Below are 20,242 nucleotides of genomic sequence, written 5' to 3'. Positions count from 1 at the left end.
ACATACACGTTCACGCAAGCTGACACGCATGTGCATGCACGTACACACACCATACTGTAAATGCAGACACACACACATGCGCGGTTGGAGAGTGACAAACTGATTAGCTCCCTCTCACTGAGAATTAATTGGGTTTCTTCACGCTTAAAATTAATTCCCTCTTTTATAATGTCCCATTTAAGCGTTGTGGCGGTTAAATAAATAGAGGTGATGGATGGCTGCTGTGCCGAGGAGTGTTTTAGTGTCTAACCACGGTTGTTCCCCTGACTTGAAAATGACAGGAGGCGACGTGTGTCTGTCGGACCTGGCTTAAACGTGACTCAGGAGTGTGTGTTTGTGTCCCCTTCTCGGATACAAACAGACACATTAAGATGTCAGGTTTGGGGATTCGCTTTTGAGCCGCAGACGTTTGTGTTTTACGTTCTGAGATTACCATCGGCTGTATTTTATTGCTTTGCGGCTCTGTCTGATGCTGAGATTTCAAAAGCCTCAGTCGTTTAGAGACATGTAGATATCGACTGAACACATTGATATATCTGTTATTCGGTTAAAATAAAATGTGGCAAGGCAGGGGATCAGCGGAGCCCACAGGGTTTCATGCAATATGATTCCCATGTTTCAAGATTTTTGATGCGTAGTCCTCAAAGTGAAATTCCTCCAGTATATGTCACCCCTAAGTAAAAAGAGGTACTTGCAGTTTTTGTGTTAAAATGATTGCCACTGAAATCTGCCACCAGCGACCGAAGGCCTTCCACAACTCCCAGACTTTCTGCAGCCTCGTTGGATGGATTACTGCCTATAGGTTGTGTTTGACAGTGGAGGGATTTAATAGCCTGCCTGAGGATACACACATTGTTATTCACCTCATAACTTCTGAGCTATGATGAGCTGCAGTAATATCAAGAAACAAAGGCAGACATACTGGCAAATCAAAGCTGGGACTGTCAAAACTTTGTCGTTCTAGCAGCTGCTGTGTTGATGAGAGGGACTGATTGCTGACAGGAGAGTCCAATTACTAGCGCTATAATGTAGACAAGGGTGGTTGTTATCATTACCTGTGGTTTGATTAGTATTGTTTAGTGAAAGTGGTTGTGTACCGTCATTTTTATGCGTCACAATCTTAAAGTCATGTTACTCTGATTCTGCCTGTTGAACACAAAATTAATGGTAGTTACGCGTTCCATCCAGTTTTAATGTTCTCTCTCTGTCCTGTCCGGCTTTTTGGTGTCTGTTGCTACAAATGTAACACATGAACTTATGCAGTGATCGCCCTTGCCTGTCCAGAACCTCTGCGCTGCGACCCTAACCCTAAATATGGACATTAACAATGGAAGTACAAGTTGGTGTTATCGTAGGACACCAGAAGCAACATTTTAGCATCCCCACCCAAGTTAGCAATAGTGTGTGAAAGCTGTCATAATTTAAGGAAAACAGACAGCAGACCTCCTGACGAGTGTAATCTGTGCTCCTGTGGTGGTGAATACTGCAAATCCGCAACTCTTTTGCCATCAGGGCCCCTGTTATACTGAATACCTTACCTCTGGAATAAATTCATTCCATTCAATCTTTTCAAACATTCACGCGTAAACTGATCTTTATGCAACACGTTCGATTTTGCCCATCATGCCCACTAACATTTGTAAGCTTTTATTTGTGTATAAAAAATGTTGGAGGTCAAACGAGGAGGCATGTTTCTTTCTTTTCTTCTTTTTATTAGGATCCCCCACTAGCACCAGCCCAAGCACTGGCTAGTCCCCTTTCGTTCCACCCCACATACAGTCGTATGAATAAACACAACGAGCAAACCATCTCATCTCAACAAATAAACATCAAAGTAGAAGAGAAGAGGAAGAGAAACAACATTGTCATCCTTTCAGTAAACACAAAATAATAAATCAATCACAATCCCACAAAAAATCACAGCAAACTTGATTTCAGCACTCAATACATGTAATAATTCTTCATAATTGTAACTCTTTCTCTGATTGACAGTCTTAAATTATATTTAATCCTTCATACGCCCTCACATATTTGATTCAAAGAAAATAGCGTATGGAAATAATTTCACTGTCACGGGTAATTTCTAATTTCACCCAGAAAAACACACTTACACCATTTTATATTTACAAAACACATAATTCAGTTTTGGTTTCACAAACATTTGAAGATACCGTTCGAACAGACATTTTGAACTGATCTTTCTCTTGAATAATATGCAGTGTAATTGAATTCCACCTGACATGGCTCTACCTGCTTTCTGTATCATACTTGTATTTGCTTTGGGTTAGTATGAATCGTCTGTTTGTTACATATTGTGTTCGATAATGGTTATGGGCCAACTGAGAAAAAAAACTTTTTATCTTTGTTGATTTTGTAACCAGTGCATTACTGACAGAAATCGACAAAACAAAGGTGGATCTTTATTTTTCAAAGAGGGTTGCCGTGACAGCTGAAGGTTTGGATCTACTTCAATGCCACTACTAAAGACTGAATTCAGTTACCTTGTGACAAGTTATTTCATTATTACTATTGATAAGTGTTGTTTCAAATTAATAATTCAACATTTTGTGATCTGAGCTTATTCACTCTTTTGGTGAGAGAACAATGAGAAGATTGATGCCACTTCCATGCATGTCTGTTAAATAAAAGACCACAGCTACCAACCAGTTAGCTTAGCTTAGCATTAAAACTGGCTCTGCCAGAAGGTAACGAAATCCACCTGCCAGCACCTCTAAAGCTCACTAATTAACATATTAAATTATTTGCTCTTTGGTTTTTATTGGCCTCATGTTTCCTGTTTCCATGACTGTTTCTTGGCGTGAGCAGTTTCCTGAAGTCTTGTCACCACCGACAAATGGAGACTTCAGGAACTAACTGCTTCAAACCACAAGCTGGTTGTTATGATAGATTTTTTTTAAAAATATGTAGCTGATGGGAAAGAGCTTACCGACCTCGATGGAACATACCTGGTTAAATAAAGATGAAATGGAACTGTAACACCAAAGACAGATGCCCAACAACATCAGAAGTGCTACACAATTGTTGTTGCAGTGTCATCCTAACTGTCACCTATAACGTTAGCACGGGTCCAGGCTCTCATGCTTTATTGTCACAGCTTTGAATTTTGGATCTAAACCAGCAAATCTACTTCGGCAAAAAACTATTTTGCGAAGCATTCAGTGTCTGAAGTGTTGCGATAAATCAAGTTTATTATGCTCATCATCGCTGTTGTTGTTATTACATAAGAAGCCTCTCCTCCTTTATGGCAGTATGTGGGCTCTTAAATGGAATGTGAATAAGTTAATGTTTTAGGGTCGGTGTTGGAGCAACGGCGCCGCAGCGACTCGGCTCACCTGTCAGCGCTCTGCCGAAGTGGCTGTGACAGCAGGTGTCCTCCATACAGCACAGTGTGTGTCACAGCTGTCAGTCTCCTGACAGAGACCTGTCCACACTGTCCGGCATGGTTAGGCAGACAGGCGCACACGTATACACACACACAGAACAGCGCGGCCGTATTTGCATGAGCACGCGCGCACACACAGATGTGAATAACACCACGTCAAGGTTAGTTAGAGCTGATGACAATTGATTAGCAGGCTGGCAGGAGTCTGACTGTTTAGGATATGAACTGGTTTCACCCCCTCACTCTTTCTCTCTCTCCCCTCCTCTGTCTGTTTCTCTCTATGTCTCTCTCCCATTTCTCCCTCCATGCCTCCCGTCTCTGTCAGGGGTTTGACTGTTTTTCCCAGAATCTGTCTTGCTGTCAACACGCATTACGTTTCACCTGGAGTGCTTCTGCCTTTTGTGTGTTAAACGGAAGCTGAGAATTGTTGTTTTTTTTTTTAATGGTCTGACACTATACATAAAGTGTTCACGTGATATTCTGTTGTCCATTATTTAACATTGTTTTGTAAATGATAATGTTGTTCAGGATGATTGATTGAAGTACCTTTTTGTGTGTTTTGTTCCTCTGTGCTTGTGCGCGCTGCAGGTAGCCGAGATGCATGGTGAGCTGATAGAGTTTAATGAGCGACTGTACCGTTCCCTCATGGCCAAAGACCACCTCATTGTCCAGATGAGACAGGAACTGATTGACCTGAGAGGACCGGTGAGTGACTGGACACACACACACACACACACACAGTGATATCCCCTCTCATCTGATTTCTCTGCAGGTTTTCTCTTTTTCCCTGCAGCCTCCCATCTCTGTCACCCTGCCATTTCCCTGACTCTCCTAGTGATTTTGTTTGATTTTCATCTCCACTTTGCCCTGTTTGTTTTGTCCTCTGCTCATTTTTCTATCCGGTCAATGGCTGCCAATAACAGTTAACTGCATTTTGCTTGAAGTTGTCATCTGTGAGACTCCTGTTTTCAGTTTTCTTTGACGCTGCTGCACTGCAGTTCCCAGAGATCATCTGTCAGTCAAACAGTGTGTGCTCACGTCTTTCTACTTTTCTGTTGATGAAGTTTGATTTTCTGTGGGTGGTGCCCGTTCTACCACGGCAGCTATCACTGCTAATGCTATCTGTCCATTTTTTCAAACAAACTACTTTCCCCACCACTCTCAAAGTTGTCCTCTACAATAACAACAAACACACACACATAATGCCAACATCTGGTCATGCTCAGGAGAGCTGGAAGCAGTTTAGACACACACACACACACACTGTCCACAGTGGCAATGATGGGAGCCCCAGGCTGAAGATAGGACCTCTTATCCCCCAGCTTCAGCCCTGCTCTGCTGGACCACTCACCCCCTGTGTGTGTGTGTGTGTATGTGTGTGTGTCCTGCTGCATGCTTCCAGCTCCCAAGAGTTGCTGCAGTTGACCAAACCCGGGTCACTATCTCCCTGCCTCTGTACCACACTGTCTCTAGTCTCTCCTCCTCTCAGTCCTCCGTTTCTTTCATTATGTGTGTGTGTTTTGTTTGTGTGTCTGTGTGTGACTCGGCTGTGGCCTCCTTGTGTCTTGGCCCAGGTTTAGATAGTCTCTGCGGGAGAGCTGAAAAGCTGACAGACCTGCTCTGGACGAGAGAGATGGAGGGAAGATGGACGCACACACATAAAAATTACATAATGGGTGTCAGATTAGGATAACCACTGCTAACCGAGGATACTCATCAAAAACAGCATCACACACAAACCACACTCATGTGCATCAAGAGGCATTTCAGATACCCATCACACCAGCTTGTAATCTCATTTGGACATCTAGTCTTTCTCTTTAGAACAAATATGTATTAGATGTATGTTTTTAAAGCATTTCTTCAAATTAGTTGAGCTACTCCATAATTACCCATTGTTGCGGATCACTTGCATTTAGGACACTGTGTGTCAGTGTGTGTATATTTGTGCATGAGTTTGTAGTCTATGTGTAATGACTGTCTTTCTTTTGTTTCTCTCTTACTCATAATTAATCTCCCCCTCTCTCTTTTTTCCAGGTTCCAGGTGATTTAAGCCAGACGTCAGATGATCCCAGCCTGTCAGATTTTGAAACGTAAGAATATTTATTTTATTTTCCCTCTAGAACTCTCTAACTCAGTCTTTCTCTCACCCCTTCCCCAACCTTCCCTCTTTTTATATTGATATCTACCTACTTTCTGAGTTTCCCTTGTAAAATATCTGCTCTTCCAGCATAATTGTGTGTGTTATTCTTCCTCAGGTTTACCTTGGAGCAAAGCTCAAACACTGTTTGATTTCATACATTCATTCATTCGTTCCGCTCCCAGATCGTGACCAAATTAGATTTCGAGGTGTTTTACCAGAGTGAGCTGTAATTTGCCGTAGCTGTCCAAGCATACTGCTGACTAACTGTTGATGTTGCTGCTGCCAGTGATAATGATAATGATGATGATAATGACGATGGTAGTGAGGACGGTATGTTGTTTGTGTCACTCAGGGCTCATCGCGCTCTTATCAACGTGTGGATCCCCTCTGTGTTCCTGCAGGGCAGAGCTGCCAACGCCTACCACGTCTATCAGGTACATTCAGCGACTGTTATATCTGTCTGTCTGAGTCGTGTCCTCTGGTTACCAGGCAAAACTAGTACAGTCATCAAAAGGGACACATTGCTCACAAACAAATGGCCATATCTATGCTGTTGCGATTTGTGGGATAGCCTCCCTAGAGGATAAAGAAGCTGATGAAAATGAAGAGTAATAAAGCGTTAAGGGAGAAGTTTTTTGTGATCAATTTGCTTGACTTAACAAAACAACAGAGGGATGGTGTTACAAGTTAATTAAGGCACGGAGCGAGGAAACGAATGAGCCAGCTCTGAAATAATTATGCATTAATCCAAGTTTGCATGAATGCCTCATAATCAGTGTTCATTAGCATTGTTGCACTCCAGGCTTTTTGTGCCTCTCAACTCTTTGCTGGCCAGTGTTTTTTTTAAATCAGCTATTGTTAACCTAGCTAGCGGGGAAGCTCAAGGGATGCCAGTGTTGGTCTGCTAGTCTGTCAGCTCCAACACTTTTGTCCGGACTGAAATATCTCAACAAACATTTGATGAACTGCAGTGAAATTTGGTGCAGATATCCGTGGTCCCCAGGTGATAAATCATCATGATTTTCATGTTTTCTTGATTTAGCCAACATCTCAATGAGGTTAACGTGTGGTTTTTAGTAAATTGCCTCATAAAATGTTGTATTGATTGCCAATGATTGATTGAAATTTGGTGAAGACAACTATGTTCCACATGTAACTACTTTGGTGATCCTCTGTCCTTCAGCGCCATCATCAGGTCAAATGTGTAATTCGTCCAATACCAATTACCTGCAGAGTTAATGGCAGTTCCATCATCTTCAGCGTTACTCTGTTTTTAGTGCTTATTAGCAAATGCTAGCATGCTACCACACTAAAGTATGATGATGAACATGGTTGGGTATTATGTTTGTGTAAAATATTAACTCTTTACTATTTTTAACTTTTTTTTCATGTTACAATGCTAATGCTAGCATTTAGCTCAAGCTGCTAGCATAGCTTTTGACTCTTAAGGGCCACACCAAGAATATTAACTATAACAATAATTATAAAGAGATTGTTTTAAAAATCTTTCTACCTTAAGTATCCACACCACAACTATAACGACAACCACAGCGGGAAACGATAATGTTGGGATCACTTTCAGGGCGATTTGATGAATGATGTTGCAGAAGTGCTTATGATATTGATTTCTAACTGTAGCCTACTTCTTTTGTGTAAGCTAATTGATGGCATTTAGGAGACACTTTTTAGATGGTCTACTCCAACAGCTCAGTCTTGGATATTTATCCAACTTAGTAAATGCATAAATAACCTATATTAGGCTGCAAATTTCACAAAAAACATTTTACCCGAGACATACCGCCAAACGATCTTTGGTGCTGATGGGGTCTCTGAAGTTTGCTTTGATGTCTTTTAAAATGATTGCAGGATAATTGATGTTAACTCAGCCAAAAGTATGAATACAAAATTGTCTTCAAAAGACAACAACCATCCTAACAGAGTATTGGATTCACATCTGTGAAGAATTTCATAAACCATATCCTTCTGGGGGTTTTCTTCTTTTGTCTCTCTATACAACATACAGCAGTGACGGGTCATAAATATCCATTTTCCTAAGCTGCAGACACAGTTGGAACACACAGTGAGTGCTCGGCACCACTTTTTCCAGAACGTTATCATTCATCAGTGTGGGTGCTCACATCGTTGTTTTTATAGCTATTGCTATACTGTAGTGATCGTTCTTGGTGTGGACTGCCCTGATGTCTTGTTTTCCGAAAACTGGCTAAAATATACTGTATGCCTCCTATCATGTGAAAAAAGAAGACTTTTCAACTGAGAAAAGAGTTGTCTTCTCGAACATAAAGCCATTTCTAAGAGCCAAAAGGAAAGATAGTATGTTTAAGCCTCTTTTTCACTGATCTTTATCACAGAAAAAGAAGTTTAAAGTGACAGTGTCTTTATTGTGTTGTCACCCCTCCATCATAGCCGTGTCCCTTATCACTGATTGGCATCTCTCCGAAACCTTTCTAGACCAAAGTCAATCCCAAAATAGTGACGGCACTTCCCACTACAAGCCGAGCCATTTCTAAGTTTGTAGTCAAGTTCTATCATTGGCATTTACGGCACAGCTGCACTTAATCAAAATAGTGGTTCTTGAACTCTGCGCCAGGCAGTTATCTAAGTCAGGTGTGTTGGGAACTGAACTCAAGAGCGGCTTAATAAACTGAACTGCTGCTTTTTCTTCTATCTGTCAAGTTATCGAGCAAAGTAGACAATGGCGGCTCATTCCCTCTGTGACTGTTTTGCTGTGTCTGTCACATTAACAAGTAGTTACACCTCAGCTCTCTCGCTGCAGCCGTCCACCGGTTCCCCCCTGTGAGACAGAAGCAAGCACACACACACACACACACACACACACACACACACACACACACACACACACACACACACACACACACTCTCAGACATTGAGTCCCCTGGTTCAGTTTTGTGAGACTGACAGAGTGGCACACATGCAGACAGCCTGTCGCACTAACACACATGAATAAACACACATGTCCATAGTTGTACAGACACAAATATAATGGTCACTGGGTGGAATACGCACATACAGATACACACAAACACACACACACACACACACACACACACAGAAATATGTGCAAGAGCAGGTACAGTAGACACACTTCTTCATGCTGTACAGAACCACTTGTGAGACAGAATATCACACACACACACAAACACACAAACACTGTGCTGTTATCTGCTCTGTAGCCGGAGGTACAGCTGTAACGTTAGTCAGGGGAAACCATATGGGACTGGAAGAGACAGGTGACACATCCTCAGCTCTAACTGATAGTCAGGACTGGCTGACCACGGAGCTCAGCCCGGCTCAGCTTATAAATAATAGATGTAAATTCACAACTCGGGGTTCGAGCTGTGAGCTCCCTGACACCTTTTTGTGTGATATTATCAACATCCTCCCGACACGGCAGAAGCTTGTCAGTGGCAAATGAGATGCGTTGTTTTAATTCCACTTGTTCGTGTCTCTTAAATCTTTAAACACGCCTGCTTGGAACTTTGGTTAAGTGTATTGAAAAGCAGATGCTTTGATAAAAATATCTGTTCGTTTCTCAAAATGTGTGATGAAAATGATTTCGAATTTTCTGGCATTGGCAGCGGTAAAATGCTCATGTGGGAAGCAGCTTACTTTGAAATTGCAGCACAGTGTTTGGAAAGTGACTTGTTACCTACAATTTGGGAGTTTATTTATGCAGGAGGACTTAAAGGTGAGTGGATTGTAATGGTACTGTCACAAAAGCACGGTTTTGGAGGATTCATTACAGAGTGATGTGGCACTATCACTGCATATTGCTGAACAGCCCTAGTTTGTGCCTCTCTTGAAGTACCATTACGCTTGAGTTGAGCTAAGCATCTGATGTTCTGAGTAAATAATACCCTCTGATCTTTGATCACTTAACAATACTTACCCGAAGGCAGTTCCACACACTTCTCTAAAGACGCAAAAATATTTCACCTGCATTTTGATGAATAACTTTAACATGTTGTGCCTCTTTGCCCTTATCCAAATATATGTTCCTGCTCACCTTCTGCAAAGTGAACCAAGATTAAAAAATGATTAAAAATCTTCTCTCATCCGTTCTCTTCCCACCTCCTCCCCTCTACCTTGTATTGAAGATTTATCACTTCCTCGTTTTTGACCAATATGCTTGCACATTGACATCTTATTGGTTTAATGCAATACAAGTCTGCAAATTACTGCTGACAATGACCCTGGTGAAGACCTGTTGGTTGTAATGCATTGGCTATTTCAGATGCATGCTTGGATTGTTTTTGAAGACTTGCATTTTACATTTTGTACATTTCACAGGGGGTTAGGATTGTCAGGAGGAGTAGGTTTTCATGCCCGGGATGGAGTGGACCCAGTGGGGAATGCTGGCAGGGATCTGTGCCATAACGTTATGTCAAAACTGTTTATCTTAAAAGTCTGTTGATAATGTTACTCTTACATATTGCACCTTTAAACATTTTTATGCAAAACGAAGGTTATATAATCTTAATATTTCAATATTCAGTTTTACAGAAGGAGCAGGGACATATTGTATTGTGGAAAAATGTGGTGCCTACATTACCCACAATACAACTTAGCCACTGAGTGACATCACAGGAGGCAGTTCATCAGATTACATGCAGCTTCCACTGGAGCCACTATTGGCTTCATGCCATGCTACTTTTTCTACATATGCAGTAGTACTCCTCAAGACCTGTAAACACACTTTAATGTGTAAAATGAGCGGAGTTACCCTTTAACTTTGTGACTCAGATGTACAGAATTGGTAATATCTGAGAGGCACAAACTGGAGCATGAAGGTACAAATTTCCCATCAACAAACAATAAAAGAAGTCGATATCTTCTTTAGAGTGGATGGATAGTGTAATGGTTTACCTGAGGAAATCCCACACGTTTCAAATTAATTAAAGATGATAATTGTTTGATCCAAACTATTGTGTGGAGTGTGTGGATATCTGCCATGCTTTGGGCAATAATCAGTGTCCACCTGCAGTTCCACATTCATGGATGGAGTCCAGCATCGAACCTGAACATTTTCCATGTGTTGCACCGATTTAGCCTAATTTCTCCCCCTCGACAACGGTCTCTGTGAGACTGCTGTCCAGCCCTGGAGCGGATATAAAGCGAAGCCCATCTGGTGTATTGGATACTTCCCTTCCCAGAGCTATATTCGTCTAATGGCTCCCTATGGAACAGCTTTTGTTCTTAGACAGGCTAATGGATGGCCAAGGTGACTGGAGTCATTGTTGTTAAGGTGAGGTGGTTATGGTGATTGAGCACCGAGCCAACACTCTTAAAGACCGGAGAGTATCATGAGGGAGAAGGCAGGGGTCTCTTTAAAATACCCTCAAGCGGGTGCATGGACTTTTTTCTCAGTATTTTTCTCATTCTGACACAGGCATGCACGCAGGCACGCACACACACACACACACGCACACACATATGACTACAAAATTGAACCAATGATGAGAGCAATGAGCCATAGCTGAAGCTAGAGAGGGTTTTGGGAGGCAGAGTGAGAGTGAGTGGGATTTTTCGAAGCTGGAGCCTAAGTTAGGTCACAGCAACCTTGTGGTTGAAAATAAGCACGCTAACAGCTCTACACTGCTGCTTAACTCACCCAAAGAGGAAGATGGCCTGATCTAACCACCACCTCTCATAATGTGTCTCTAAATGCCTGCTTCTTTCTGTCTTCTCTTCCCCTCCTGTGTCACTGTGTCATCCCTCCATTCTCTCTGCACGTCTTTTTCAGCCTCCCTTTCCATCGCCCTCCCTCTGCCAGATTGCATGGCATTATGGCGCCGCTTAAACGGCTTGTACTCCATTTTCTCTCTTTGCATTTGCTCAGAGCTACTTTTCTCTCCAAGCTCCAAAGCTCAGTAAGGCCTGTGGATGGATGACGAGAGACAGACAGAGATGGAAAGCAAGAGACTGATTGATTTGCTCCATTATCAGTGAGGTTTTGCTCTTTGTGGCACGACGTCCCTCTGGGCCTTCATCCCTCCGTTGCTCCATCCCTCGCTGTGCCTCTTTTTCCCTTCTGAACTCATAATGAAAGAATTATACCGGCCGCAGCAAATCAGTGTCTCCCTCCCACACAATACCAACAATAGAGGCTATCATGAGAGGAGGGAAGGAAGAATCGTTTTCACGCCGACAACGAACATGAGGAGTCATTTGGTGTGTGCGGTGTCTGTGTTTTCATCACCTGTGTATTTTAGGCTGGCATTGTGCTGTGAAAAGAGCATCAGTCAGAAGCTGATGAAGAACTCTTTCATTTCTCAATAAATGAGGTGCTGGCTTGTTGTATGTTATCAGGATCTGAAGATGTGTGGATTTGTGTGTGCAATAAGCCAGTCAGCTAAAGGTCACTCTGGGAACGAGAGCCATGAACTACAGGAGAGGTATGTGGATGTAGGGATGGCAACATCAGTTGGCTCCACTTTGATCCAGACTGAAATATTTCAGCAACTGTTAAATGGTTTGTCATGAGAATTTGTACAGAGAGTTCTGGTAGCTACAGGATAGGTCCAGTACTTTCCTGATACCTTTTAGTGCTGCTAGCAGGTCACTGTTTACACTTTTCCAGTGAAATAGCACAACTTCTACTTGCTAAGATCAGCACAAAATACACTTGTACAGACATTCGTTGTTCCCACATGATGTTTTCTTTGCCTTTGCCTTTTCTTTTAGCACCACCGTGAGATCGACTTTTTGGGTTTTTAATGAAAAGCTTATTTGGCACATCTAGACTGCTGAACCTTGACTTACTGTACCTGTCTTCATGGGCACTTTTCTCTAAGGTTTAGATATCCAATTAACTCTTCTTTACTTCATATTAAGGCTGCAGCAGTGAGGAAATTTTCCACCAACTAACAACCAGGTTTTTTTATGAGAAAAGATGTCCTGTGGAGCACTGTGTTGATTTACTGTATGCAGTAAAGTAAGTAATGCAGACTTCACATTAAAAGCATTCAACTGCCGAAATGTGAGTTGACTTTTATCATGAAGTAGGGTGACGCAGTTGCAGGAATTGCGATGTGTTCAGTGAATTTAGCACTTAACGCTATCGTTCATCAAAAATGCATTTACAGAGCAGAACAACAGTCTTTTTTAGCATTTGTTGACAGCAGATCAGTTTCAAATAAGAGCTGCAGGCAACAGGCTGCACACCTCCAACTTCTCAGTAAGGTAACTGACTCCTTCTCTCTCATTGACGTGATCAGATTCCTTATTAGCATTGGGTTTGAATCCAAAATATTGCCAAATAGCTGCTTTTGCTGTTTGCTTTGACAACAAATCCTTTGCCATCATTCCACTCTCCTTGTCACGTGAGAAGTGAAATGTGGCTTTTCTGGGGCCGTTGCCCAGGACGGTGACTGTGTAGTTGTGACAGCACAACCATACAGAAGTCCTGATGGCTCGTCTGATGGTTGTTTCTGCACATGGGCTGCGAGCGTTTTGATACTTTCACTGTATTTATTTGGGTACCTAGACTTGCTTTATTCTGAAAAAAGACAGAAATCTAACTTTCTACAGTATGAGACCTTTAAGTTCTGGGATTGTTGCTAAAGTTCCCTCATGTTTATATCCAACATAAAAGCTTTAACTCTGAATCAACCCATTTAGCTCAGAGTACTTTACATTTCTCTTGTCAGACACTCTGGGGTGGTCCTGCTGAGAAGCTGACTGCTGTGCTGCCGTCTGATGGTAGCTTTCAGGTCGTTGATTACTGGGTGTCATACCTGCAGTGCTGCAGCAGCGGGAGGGATATACTCTTTGTATAGCAGCTGACGCCGCCGAGCTTTGATAAAGTTTTGTTTGCTGACAAAGAAGAGACAAATATAATTGTGTCTCCTTGTTGACTAATCTGGAGTTGTACGCTCTGATTGGGCGTCTGGATAATTTCACAAGTCGCATGTAGTAAATGCAGTTTCACTCTGCTGAATTAGGGCAGAGTTAATAAAAGTTCACAGAGAAACATCTTCACACCTCAGTTTACGACAAAAGAGGGCAAAGCTGGGATAGCAGGAGCTTAAAAGACCTTATTAGTAGCTACTCATCCCCTCCAGACACACATGTACATTGCTTACATGCCAGTGATGTTGGGGCAGAACCTTTAACACCCAACACATAATCAGTCATCTTCATCTTTTTCTTCTTAATGTTCAGCTAGCAATGGCGCTAAAGGTTATTTAAGAGTTTTAGCCCAATAAGCTCGCCGTGTTTATTGCCTCTTTCATGGATTCGGCCTCTCATCATCCATCTCTCCGCCTTTCTCCCCTTCCTTCCCCTTTACTCTACTTTTCTCTATTATCTGCCTCATGTTCTTCTTTTTGTTAATCAGTCTCGTCTTTCCTGTCTTGTACGCCCTCTCTCCCACTCTTTTGTCAGTCTTCTCCCAATCACTTTCCATTCATAGACGGGTTCAGGAGGGTTGCTCCTCATGATGAGTTTCAAGGCAATAATGGGTGGGACGCTCCCCCTTCCACTGCAGTTTGACAACAACAATGAATCACAAATGTATCCTCACGCCACTTCCCCCGATAAGACTAACACTTTTTCTTTTTTCGTCTTTTTCTCCTGTGTGTATTTTATCCACGGGGGGAAAATGAGGGACCGCTCGCCGCAAAAACCTATTTTGTTCAAATCTGCATGTACTTGTGCATCCATCCATGCACACGCAGGCATCTAAATCCCAAGCACCAATGGCATGCAGTGTGAATGAAGAGTATGTATATTACAGTATATACAAATAGCTGCACGCTAATGTTGAGAACTTCTGATCCCCGACTCACAGGCTGTTTTACATATACATTTAATAGATATATGTGCATATATTCCAAATGAGCAATTCTCTTTGATCAGCAAAAAGCTGAGCCTATAGTTTCCACACAAAGTCAGGGGGGCTCACTGCAAACTTCTCACTGTTTTGATTATGCTAATGAGGCTGGATAATGTCAACTCTCACTTTTCTCTTTCTCATTCCTTTCCTCTGTCTGTCCTTCACACCTTTGTTCTACTTCTATACACCAAGTTTAAGAGATACTGTGGGTAAAGAGCGCTCGCGTCCACTGCATTTTTCAAAAGTGCCTTTGTTTTACCTTTTCTGCATATGCGCGTCTTCATGCATAGAACAATACCTTTATCGGTGGCTGTTTGTGTGTACTCTGGGAGAAAGAGTGATAGAGGGCCCCAATTAATAGCAGTTACATAAACCATCTTCCTCTTCCCCGTGCCTCCCAAAGCCTTTAATATGCACCGTATGAAACCACATAAATCAGCCACTCAATGAATAATTGAGACGTCCTCGCTGACACTCTTTCAGAAGTGTGCACCGCTGCCTGCAATGGTCTGTAGGCCCCCAGAGAAATGCAATATGGGAAATGTATTGGCACCTTTAATTTCTATATTAGCCATTGCGTAAAGCCGAGGTAGCTTGAGAGACTTGTGGCCGCTGAGGTGGAGAGCTTTACATCCAGGCCTGCTCGGTGCAAGTCGCTCTGATTAGCCAGAGGCTCCGACCGCATGGTGATGAGATAATACATCCATATGTATTAATATGAACTTTTGAGTGCGTGCGTGTTGCATTTATAGATGTTCCTTTTTTAAATGCTTGTAATGCCGGCGGTCCTGCGTTAGTGTGCGGACGTGCACGTGAGTGATAATGGTTATGATAATGGCTGGATGGTGACAGAGGGAGATAAGTATTACGTTGATGATGGTAATGATGAATGTTTTACAATGATGATGATGATGATAATTACGATCGTTGTCTTTGGTCTTACTTCCATCAGTCAGAGATTAAACACCCTCGGGAAGGCACAGAGGCCGCTTCTACTCCTGTTTTCACACTGCAGCACGGGCACCGCATCAACTTCATGCATCAGCGTAATTTACATTACATTTCCATTTTAGGCACTTAAGTCAGTGCTCTTATTCAGAGTGATTCACAATAGGGAGGTTGTGGTTCGGTGTCTCGTTCAATGGCACTTTAACAAGCTGCACAACTGTTGATGGGCATGTGTTGGCAGTGGCAGGGCTCGAAATTTTGATCCATTGGCTAGAGGGGGAGGACACAATAATAGCAACACCTGTACAGTATAATGCAACACAATACAATAAACCTTCATTTCACCTCTTCACTAAATCCAAAATGAAACTGGATTTTTTGTTATGCCTTGGCTCCAGCAACAGCCGTGGCAATGGGCATAATGTTTTCGGGTTTCCATCCATCTATCTATCTATCTATTTGTTTGTCCTTTCATCAGTCCCATTCTTGTGAACATGATATCTCAGTAACGCATTGAGGGAATTTCTTCAATTTGGTACAAATGTCCACTATGACTCGAGGATGGACTGATAAGAATTTGGTGGCACAGTCACTGTGACCTCACAAAACACACGTTTGACATTACTCAAGAATTCATTACATAATCAGGATAAAGTTTGTCAAATAAATGTCTAATAGGATAAAATGATAAAGTTGTGACATCTCATAATCACAAGGTCAGAGTTTAAATGCACTATGACATCACAATATTCTGCGAAAAATGATAACATATCAGCTGATAATCTTCTTTTCCATGAATTCAAAACATTAAGAAGCCTTTTATGATTGAGATACGTCTGAATCCGATTTGATTGTTACCCTAATAATAACGCATTGTTTTATTACCTGCATGTTTATGTTCATTTTACATATGGCTTGTAATGTGAACAAAAATATATTCATGATGACCAGTAACCCTTATGAAAATTGCTAGTGCAGAATCACTTGCTGTGAATACTGTCCGTCTACGATGTTTGTCAGCCTTGTGAGACTCGTGACCTGTACACAGTCTCTACAGGCTGAACAAGGCTCACAGTGGGTGACACTGTCATCAGGCTAGGTTTCAGCCTCCCACAGCCCAGTACATGATCAGTGGTTGTAGTTTAAGGATTTTAAGGGATGGATGGATGGATAAATGAATACTCTGGCTGTGTCTCACCTCAAGCATTAAATGAAACTTAATCGACCCATATAAATTAGTCATTACAAATGTTTCCAGCCCTCCACTTTTTAGGCATTGACTGGATGTTTTTCTTTTCGAACAAATGGAAGTCTGTGGTTATAATAATAAACCAGTTTATCAGGTGATGATGTTATATGTTAGTTTTAATGAGAGTGTGCTGTGATTTAACAAAGATAAATTCATATTTTGTCATAACAAAGAAAGTTTCTTGTAAAAAAGAATTTGGCATGAGAAACATAGTGAGTCATTATAATAAGAAAAAATATGTTTTAACTGTGAAATGTGTGTCTTTATAATGAGAAAATTATGTCGTTGGAACTGTAAAAAAAAATCAAAGGTCTTATTGAGCTGTATCAAATAATGTTGAATTAAAACAAATTTAAACTTTATTCAACCTAAATTAGAAATGCTAGTCATAAAATTAGGCAACAATGATCATTCCCATTATTCTCTAATCATTAGAAATTCCCATTGTCTTTTTACCATATTGTGCCAAGCCCTATTTTGCCATACTGTAGTTTGTAGTGTTGGACTGCATTGCACCACATATACAACCTCTAAAATTACCATATAACGACAACTTCCTAACACAGCCACAACAAAATCCTGCATTACAAGTCTCTGAATCCCTAAGCAGCCCATCATTTGGAGCAATGGTGTCCAGGAGGTTTTTTTTATTTTTCTGCACCTTCCCTCAAACCTGTATATTGAGTTCGGGTGTGACTCTACTGATAGGAGCTGCAGCTTGTTTCATCATGCTGCGTCTTTTTGTCCACCGTGTACATCATCTGGATTTTTAACTTAGCACAGAAACACTTTGAGCTATGTGGTCTCTTGATGGGCGCCCAGCAGCCAGAGCGGATGTGAAGTCCTGCTGTGTCACTTCATCAAGTGAACTGCCCTCCAATAAAAACTTCAAAGGTGAGTGGTTAACAGGTGGAAATAGGATGTGAGGGGTGGGGTGGGGACTTTGTTCTCACCCTGCGGCGGGGATAGGGTTGCGGAATCAGTATTTGGCCGGTGACGGCGTTGTCCCTTCGAGGGAGTCAGAAGGCAGAGTGATGATCTCTGCTTTAGCCTCAAGACATGTGATTAGATCTTGTGTTGGAACATAATTCGTCAGTCATCCTCCCCTCCTCTCCCCGCTCTGCTCTCTCTGCTCCCTCTCCCTTGTTACTCCCAATTTATATTTACCCATTTTGTTTGCGTCTCTAATTGTCTGCCTCTCCCGCTCATGCTTCATTTTCCCCATCACTCCTCTTTGCCCTCCTCTCTTTCTTGCAGCCTCATTCAGGTCTACTTTGCTCTACATGCTCCACTCCCCGCCCTCACCTTCAATCATTTGCTCGCTGGCTTTACTGTGTACCTTACTATGCTAAAAGCCAATTTTCAGGACTTGTCAGTGACTCATTCATTCACATGAAAGAGGGGGAGAGAGGAAGAGTCCCCCACTGTGGCTGAGTTTTTAGTCAAGTGTTTAAGGGAGGACACACGAGGAGGAGGAGGAGGAATGGGAGGGAGGGAGCTGACAGGAGAAGGGAGTGGGAGATGAAGAGAACAGAATGAGGGAAGCAATTGCGATGAAAGACGGAGATAAGAACTGCTGCTTGTCCCCCTTTCCCCCCGCTGCGGCGTCGGATAGTTTTTCCAAGGTAGCCTCCAACTTAGACGTTGAGTGCTCATATCTGGTTACCACCCGCGGGTCTTAAAGAACTTGTGCTGAGTCCTCAAGTGATAAAAAGCTTACAGTGTCTGGGGTATTGATGGCTGTTGTGTGTGAGGAAGAGAAGAAAAAAAGAAAGCTGTTTTTACAGATGGGCCTTCAAAGCTGTATTTTACATTGGTGGGATTCAATCTTTGTCCAGCATGCCCATTGGTCCTGAATACGTTCTTACCACCAGCGTTGAGACTTATTCACAGACCTTACTTTATATATCCCTCTTCTGCTATTTGGTTGAGGCAATAGATAGAATAATCTTCATTAACTTTGCAGTTACTCATCACGAAAACACTGCCTCACATGTGGGCCGTTGGATTTGTCCAGTACAGTATGTCTTTTCCTTTATTACTTTTTGTCTTTGACAAGATAGTTAATATGTGATTATCATGATTATAAAAAAATTCAAAAGGTCACAGAGGACCCTGCTTCTTTATTCTTGGCTCATGTTATTTTAAAGCTGCTGTAAAGCTGCTGCTCAAATGTCGTACGACCATGTTCCAGGTTGCATGTCCAGTAAACACTGGGAATCTGATAGCAATTCACCGCTTCTCCATTGATCAGCAAGTGAAAAGCCAGTAGATAGTGAAAATCATTGAGCACGTTTCACCGTTAAACAACATATTTGATAACCCATTAGCTTCTTTTTAGACAAGAGCTATCATTAGCATCCAACTACTTCCTAGCTAACATTACTGTTTCATAGTGTTATGCTGTGCAATGAGAAAGGTGTACAATAATTCCAAAATATCAATGCACATCTAGGACACATTTATATAAGCCTGGCAGTGAAATGCACTACATATAATAAAATATTATATATAAGCTTGGTTGAATGCCAATGCTAGCTAATGGGTTTTCAGATATATTGTTTTGCCTTGAAAGCTGGTATGATGACCCTCAAAATTGTCACTGTCCACTGTCTTTTCAGTTGCTGTTCAAACAGAATGGAGTGAAACGATAACACTAGAAAATCAAATGTTCTACGTCTATATGACTTGACAGAAAGTTAGCCCCTCATTGGGGAACATGGTGGAGCATTTAGCAACAAAAACGCCAGATATTTTCCTTGTTGGTGGAGACCAAAACAGAACTAAAAGTGAATAGTGGACAGTTCACCTTATCAACTTTAGAGGTGATAATATTAAAACGGTGTGTTGACAGTTTGTCTGCTGCCCTCAAGAGGCCATAGCAGTTCTTGCAGCTATAAATACAATACTGTTTATCTGTGGTTGTCATGATTTTTTAAAGTTTGGTACAGATGATTTGCAGTTCCTTATAGTTTAGTTGATTAATTAATGTGGTGCAAGTCCAGGTGCCAATTGCTTAAGTACTGTTAGGGCAAAGAAATGCCTTGATTGATGTATTCAGTCTAATATGACGTGTGTTTGTGGTCAGTGTTAGTAACTGTAGTTAAGTAGCTTATGTGCTGACATCTTTTTCCATGAGGTTTTTGCATTATTTTCTTAAACACATGCATTTCAAACAACAACTGTTTTTGCCTTGTTATTATGCTGCAGAAGTACATGCAGTTTTCCGCCCGGCAATGTTCTTTTCAACAAAACTCAAATTCAAAAAAGTCTTTCAAAAACACCAGTATGCACTCAGGGATTGGTTACAGGTGCGGTGTTGTTTGCCAAGACTTGCAGAGCGATGTGACATTTCTTCAATTCTAACAATAAAAAAGAATACAGAATATTTTAGTGATATTTCACTTTCCCATTCTAAGAGAAGATTTTAAGACAGGAGAGGCTTGGGTAGTTTGTGAAATCCCTCCCTTGTCACTCTCTTTTAGTTTCAGTTATTACATTTTAATGAAAAGCTACTTTAGTTCATATTTCACAAACTAATGTCAGCAGCACAAAAGTGTATGCACCACATATTCCCAATTCTAGGACTATTTTCCCAACATACAAGGGTGACTTGGACTTCT

At 41.7% G+C, this 20,242-nt stretch overlaps 1 protein-coding gene across 1 annotated transcript in view; it reads left to right on the top strand.

The window, feature by feature from the left end:
- snx29 (sorting nexin 29) overlaps positions 1 to 20,242 on the top strand; it is a 145,959-nt gene that overhangs the window by 84,981 nt on the left and 40,736 nt on the right. The window contains exons 16-18 of the mRNA XM_084342164.1: positions 3,992 to 4,108; positions 5,441 to 5,496; positions 5,899 to 5,980. Of these exons, the coding sequence (XP_084198290.1) occupies positions 3,992 to 4,108; positions 5,441 to 5,496; positions 5,899 to 5,980 (255 nt within the window). The remainder of the gene's footprint in view (positions 1 to 3,991; positions 4,109 to 5,440; positions 5,497 to 5,898; positions 5,981 to 20,242) is intronic.

Source organism: Pagrus pagrus (genome assembly GCF_965226575.1).
Source record: "Pagrus pagrus genome assembly, chromosome: 21".
NCBI classification, from domain to species: domain Eukaryota; kingdom Metazoa; phylum Chordata; class Actinopteri; order Spariformes; family Sparidae; genus Pagrus; species Pagrus pagrus.
This window is presented reverse-complemented; position numbering and strand designations above follow the sequence as displayed.